General features: G+C 43.8%; 2 protein-coding genes across 4 annotated transcripts in view; one reads left to right on the top strand and one right to left on the bottom strand.

Annotated features, from left to right (window-relative positions):
- Ska2 (spindle and kinetochore associated complex subunit 2) overlaps positions 1–1,605 on the bottom strand; it is a 19,161-nt gene extending 17,556 nt beyond the window's left edge. Inside the window, exons 1-2 of one of the 2 annotated variants that reach the window (XM_031352077.1) lie at positions 1,338–1,605; positions 424–862 (exon numbers count right to left, since the gene is read on the bottom strand). In XM_031352077.1, coding sequence (XP_031207937.1) covers positions 446–862; positions 1,338–1,370 — 450 coding nt within the window. In that variant the 5' untranslated portion in view covers positions 1,371–1,605 and the 3' untranslated portion in view covers positions 424–445. Of the gene's footprint in view, positions 1–423; positions 863–1,337 lie in introns of those variants that run through there. The other variant, XM_031352078.1, reaches the window with a different exon arrangement.
- An 88-nt stretch (positions 1,606–1,693) lies between these two features.
- The window catches only part of Prr11 (proline rich 11), a 22,390-nt gene continuing 17,600 nt past the window's right edge, over positions 1,694–6,483 (top strand). For both annotated transcript variants that reach the window (XM_031352076.1, XM_031352075.1), the window contains exons 1-2: positions 1,694–2,001; positions 5,499–5,631. In XM_031352076.1, the coding sequence (XP_031207936.1) occupies positions 5,504–5,631 (128 nt within the window). In that variant the 5' untranslated portion in view covers positions 1,694–2,001; positions 5,499–5,503. The remainder of the gene's footprint in view (positions 2,002–5,498; positions 5,632–6,483) is intronic.

Below are 6,483 nucleotides of genomic sequence, written 5' to 3'. Positions count from 1 at the left end.
AAAATCCTTAAGTCAAATACTCATTTTTCAAGATCTGGAAAGCTGCAGAAAATTCTTCGCCTCACCTCCCCCCACCCCCCAATCCCCACACTCTCTCCACGAAGAAAGTTTTGAAATACAAAGTTAAACGCAATGAGAAATCTTTCTAATAAAATGTGTTTGAAACACCTGAATTCATTAACGCAAGAAAAAAGAAACTGAGGCCTCACATCTTCTGGGGTGGGAATGGGGGAGGCGGGGTGGTGGTACTCTCTATCTTCAGGATCACCCCAAAGTCTTTTCCAAAGCAGAAGTTACAGACTCAAGATTTTCCTTGGAGAGAGTAGCTCAGACACAACGGATACCTAAGCAGAGGGAAGAAGGGCAGATTGCAGGGGTGTTTCCCTTTTTAATATTAATCTTGTTTTTTTTTTTTTTTCAAAAAGGAGAGGGAGTGGTCCGATGATCAAGCTGGAAGAAAAGTGATCATGCAAAAGAAGCCTGAAGACAGAACAAGAAGACTAAGAAAAAAGGCGCGGCGATCTAGCGGGCAGTGCAAGGATGGGAGGGCGGGAATAAAGAGAACGCTGGTGGAAAACGACAAGGCCCCTCGGCTGGACGCCCAGTGCACGCCAGCCTCGCCCGCAGCCGCTGAGGTTCTTCTTCCCGGGTTCTCCTTGCACAGAGCAAAGCGGGCATCTGGAAAGCAGACAGCTGGGCCTGGCGCAACGCCTCTCGCGCTCCGGGAAGGAGCTCCAGGCTCGGTCCCCCCCAGCGGCTCCTCTCCCACGCCAGCTCCGAGCCGCACGGAGCCAGCTCTGCGGGACGGTGGCCAAGTTTCTCGTGCAAGTCTAGCATCCTCTTTCGGACTGTCCCAGCTCGCCTGCGAGTAGGCACACAGTGGACCAGAATTTCTCCGCGCCCATAGACTTCTACCCCACCTCATCCTCCATCCCCCTTTTCGGGAAACGTGAACGACCTCTCTCCGCCTTGGAGCTTTTAAAGACCGTTCCAGTCACGCTTGGGCAAGGAAGGTAGAAATAGGTGAGGCGGTATCTGTGCCTGGCGCGGCTCCTGGAGCCGATGGCGGTGAAAGCCAGGACCAGGAAATTACAAAGGCCCCACACCCTCAACCTCTCCCGCCATTTCCCTCACGAGTTCCCCGGATGTAACCCCTTCCCCCGCGGCGGTTAAGAGACCAAGGCGGCGGTAGCTCCCATCGGTGCAGAAGGAGGGAACTCAATTAGGGTTCCAGCCTCCACAGACCAGTTTCAGGAGACTCCAAATTTCGCCTCACCTTCTAGGGCATCGGTGGAGAACATTAATTACCCAGTAGGTTTCCTTCACTCTCCACTCACCATCAGTTCCAGCTTATCGACCTCCGCCTCCATATTGAATAGTTGACATTCCTCAGACCGCGGAGGCGCTTAAGCTGCAAGCCGTACTAGCACTGAGGGCCTCTATTGGACAGCTGTCACTCAACGTCTCGCGCTCATTGGCTCGTCCGTTCCATCGGCGCCCGCCCATTGGCGCCTGGGTAACGCCCCTCCTCATGAAAGGCACTTTCCTGTTGGGTAAAGACACAAAACGCTGCAGGAGGATTGGCTTCTGGATATGTGATTTTTTTCACTGGCTGCTTTGTGCTCCCTACTTTCAAGTTCATACTTGGAAAAGAGTTTGCGATTGGCGCAATCGGAAGCAGCAACAGCCAATGACATAAAAGCTTCCACAGCCGGCCTAGGCGACATGACACACCTTCTTTTCTCTCCGGCTTCCCCGCCCCTTCTGGCCCGCCTCCCCTTAGTCATACAAGAAGCGCCTCAGTTCCGATTGGCCAGGATGTGATGCTCTCTCGACCAATCGTAGTCCAAGCTGTGCTTTGATCCGTTCAAGACGACGAACCCTGTAGAGACCACGTCTACGATTGGTCGCTCCTCGGCAAAGATTGAATTTTGAAATTTTCTTTATGGTGTGGAAGAGGCTTAGGCTCGAACTTCGTCTAACCCCCAGGCTCTTAGACTAGTAAGTGCGACGACGTTTTTTCTCATTGTTACCTGGTCCTGTCTTCCGTTACTCGGACTGTTGATGGTTGGGTTCTTATGACTGATGGAGGTGGGGTCTTGAGCTGGACAGCGAAGGGAGATGGAGCAGGAAAGGAAAGGTTTGGGGCGGATCAAGAGCTCCGCTGACATCCGAGCCACATTTTTACTTAACACTGCAATATATGTTTTGAAGGGATTGCCTTTTGCTCAGTCTTTTTCCTAACTTTTTGCCTTTCAAAGGGAGCCCCGCCAACTAGCTGTAATTGGCTTCTCTGGTTCCTAGTGACGAATGCAAATTATAGGAATCTACCCAAATTTCCTATCAGAATATGTATTTCAACACATAATCTCCCCCGCTATTCTTCAGCACATTGAAGCTAGTGGAGAAATATTTTATGTCAGGTAGTTTTACAATGTTCCATGATGCAAAGTTACTTCTGACATCTACTTTAAAAGTATATCCTTGCGGGCATTGGTGGCACACGCCTTTAATCCCAGCACTTGGGAGGCAAAGGCAGGCGGATTTCTGAGTTCAAGGCCAGCCTGGTCTACAGACTTCCAGGACAGCCAGGGCTACACAGAGAAACCCTGTCTCGAAAAACCAAAAAAAAAAAAAAAAAAAAAAAAAAAAAAAAAAAAAAAAAAAAAAAAAAAGTATACCCTTTTTACTATATGTCTAGTAGTGTGCTGGGTAAGACTAAGACTAAGGACCTGTGGTTACTCTGAGAAAGACCCAGGAAAGAACCAGGTGGGGTCGGGGGGGGGGGGGGGGCAATGCTTCACAACATAAAACGAAATTGACCATAGGACAATGGCAGTCATCATACTACAGTATTCAAGGTGAACCAACTGAATTGGTGATTGAAATTAAATTGACTAGAGGTGGATGTAAAAAATGTGTTTTAGAACGCTGATGATGAAATGACATCTGTCATTTATGCTGTTGCTGCTACAGTTTTAGAAGTGCCTAGCCAAAGAACTTTCCATATAACTGATGAAGTTCTTAAAGAGCCAGCAGTGTCAACTCATGAAGAAGACTACTTATTGTGTATCAACAATTAACCCAGACTTTTTTAATTTTTATTTTTTTCAGATAAGAATATATATTTAAATATGTTTAAATATAAAACATAAATTTTTTTCTCCTGCTTTTTTTTTGTTTTTTGTTTTCGAGACAGGGTTTCTCTGTGTAGCCTTGGCTGTCCTGGAACTCACTCTGTAGACCAGGCTGGCCTCGAACTCAGAGATCCCGCCCAGCAAGACAGGTATTTTGAAACAATAGTATTTAAAATATTTATGTTTTGGGCTGGGCGGTGGTGGCGCACACCTATAATCCCAGCACTTGAGAGGCAGATGGATATCTGATCTACCCGTCTCCACCTTCCAAGAAGTAAGTACGTGCCACACCACCTCCAGTAGGATCTGTGGGACAACTTCCACAGACTGAGGCAACTGATCTCAAAAGGAGGAGGCCTCCTGGAACTCTTCACCGGAGAAAAATTATTGAGCTGTAGTTCTCATGACAATCTATCTGTTTTGTTTTCTCTTATTCCTTTTCTTATTTACATGTTCCTGGTAACCTAGGCCAAGATCTTAAGCAAGAATAATGGGTAAGAAACCATCCCTTGAGATGGGGTCACTAACATGATCTTATTCCCAGGGAAACCAAATGCTATACTTTTTCAATCACTTACAAAGTTATTATGATAGATAAAAACTTTCCCAACAATAAATTTTCATATGGCTACATGCGTGTCATAGGAAGTGGGTTTTGGTATATGGTTAAAAAAAAAAGCCTTAATTCAAAAGAATTAAAATAGTTTAAATTTATGCATTGAAAATTTATAAAAAAATCAGACATTAGATGTTAAATAATAATTAACCACATGGGGCTGAAAAGTTAGCTCAGCAGTTAAGAGCACTGACCATAAAGATTTATTAATCTGCTCTTGGAAATATGCCACTAGCCTTAGACGACTGCCCCACTGAATACATCCTTTTAGAATTGTTATATTTTGATGTTTATATTCATAATGATGTTACCTGTTCTGTTTGTGACTGTATCACTGGATACATTTTCTAAGAAATTTTTTGTTTTGCTTTTTTTTTGTTTTTTCAAGATCGGGTTTCTCTGTATACCCCTGGCTGTCCTGGACTCACTCTGTAGACCAGGTTGGCCTTGAACTCAGAAATCCACCTGCCTCTGCCTCCCAAGTGCTGGGATTAAAGGCCTGCACCACCACCGCCCAGCTCTAAGTATTTTTGTGCTTTATGGTGCCAAATGATTTTTGTTGGTATCTGTGATTGTTTCACTGGATATAGTTTCTAAGAGATTTAATGTTTGGTTTTTTTCTTTTCCTTTTTTTTTTTTTTTTTTTTTAAAGATTTATTTATTATTATATGTAAGTACACTGTAGCTGTCTTCAGACACACCAGAAAGTGAGCATCAGATCTCATTATAGATGGTTGTGAGCCACCGTGTGGTTGCTGGAATTTGAACTCAGAACCTTCAGAATAGTAGTCAGTACTCTTAACCACTGAGCCATCTCTTCAGCCCCATAATATTTGGTTTTTAATGTATAAAATTCCCTGTTTGAGAGGTGCAAAATACACTCAGATTCAAACTGCCTCTGTGTTTGTTTCTGTTTGTCACCACCAAATCCTTACCCACCTAGCTTCGAGGACCCTCATTTCAGGGACCCCCATACCCAACAAGTACAGGTGTATATACTATACCTCAGATTTTAGATGTCTTGGATACAGGATCACTTATATATCTTAAGATGTTCTTCAATCCACAGTCCTCCTTCTGCTTCAAATCCCAGTCCCCAATGCTGGGATTACAGGTCTCTACCACCATACCCACAACTACAACTTGTTTCTTAGCCAAGGCTGGAGAAAAACCTTAAAATAAATATAAAACCACCAAGATGGGGGCTGGTGAGAAGGCTCATCAGTTAAGAGCACTGGCTGCTCTTCCAGAGGTCTTGAGTTCAATTCCCAGCAACCACATGGTGGCTCACAAATATCTATAATCAGATCTCATGCCCTCTTCAGGCAGGTGGATGCATATGCAGCAGAGCACTCATACATTAAATAAATAAATAAATAAATAAATAAATAAGTCCAAGATGATATATTCAGGAATATATAAAGTTTCTATATCATAAGATATTGAACTATATACTGAAGTTTTATACATTTTCTATATGCATACATTATTATTTAAGAAAACATACAATTTAGGTACTAAAGAAATGGCTCTGTAGTTAAGAGCACTAGCTGCTCTTCTAGAGGACTTAGGTTCAATTCTGAGCACCCATAGCAGCTCACAACTATCTGTAGCTCCAGTTTCAATGGATATGATGCTCTCTTCTGGCCTCCTCAGGTGCCAGGCATGCAAAGACAGACATACCAGCAGGCAAGGCACCCATCTACATAAAATATAATTTTTCAACTTCAAATTTCTCTCTACAGAAATCATGCCCAAGTTCAAACAGCGAAGAAGAAAGCTAAAAGCCAAAGCCAAATGGTTGTTTAAGAAGAAAGAGGCCTCTCAGGTCCAGCCTCGGTTACTGACACCTCCCCCTCTTCCACCCACACCAGAGAGGTAAGGTGTGATGGTGAAGGCAGAAACGGTTACATCTCTTTTGGGTCCGCCAGTGATAATATAGAACTTGCAATCCAATTTGAACTTCATCCCCCACATAAATCATTTTTATTTTAAGTATGTCTCATGTGAAGTTTGAACTGTGTTTACACTAAAAGTATCGCTGGACATGGTTGTTCATGCTCTCTGTAACCCTACTACTCAGGAGGTTGAGGCAAGAGAATTGCTGAGAGGTCAAGATTTTCTTGGGCTATATCATGAGTTCCAGGCCAACCTGGGCTATGAAGTAAAACAAAGTAGAGAAGGACACAGTGGCACAAGTCTTCAATGACATCACTCAGGAGGCAGTGCAGTCAGATCTCTGTGAGTGCTAGGCCAACTGAGGGATGCGTAGGGCGATGCCAAAGGAAATCCTGTCTCTAAACCTGAAAAGCAAAGAAGGCTCAGCAGGTAAATATTCTTTGCCTCCAAGCCTAACTCTTTGAGTCTGATCCTTGGGACCTATGTGGTGGAAGGAGAGAACCAACTCCTGAGATTGTCCTCTGATCATAGCACACTTGCCATATCACACACAGAATATTTAAGCTGGATATGGTGGCACATACCATTAATACTAGCATTCTATAGGTTGACAATGATCAAGAATTTGAGGTTATCCTCAACTTAGATAGCTAATTCAAAGCCTACATGAACTATGTGAAGCTGACTCAAAAATAAGTAAGTTAAATTTTTAACCAGACATCCTGAATTTTACATAGCACAAGAGTTCAAACGAGGGCCCCAGAGATGGCTCAGTGGATCTGATACCTTCTGGGTAACTCAAGTATCTGTGGACACACACACATGCACACA

The sequence above is a fragment of the Mastomys coucha genome, unplaced genomic scaffold, assembly GCF_008632895.1.
Source record: "Mastomys coucha isolate ucsf_1 unplaced genomic scaffold, UCSF_Mcou_1 pScaffold5, whole genome shotgun sequence".
Classification (NCBI taxonomy): Eukaryota; Metazoa; Chordata; class Mammalia; order Rodentia; family Muridae; genus Mastomys; species Mastomys coucha.
This window is presented reverse-complemented; position numbering and strand designations above follow the sequence as displayed.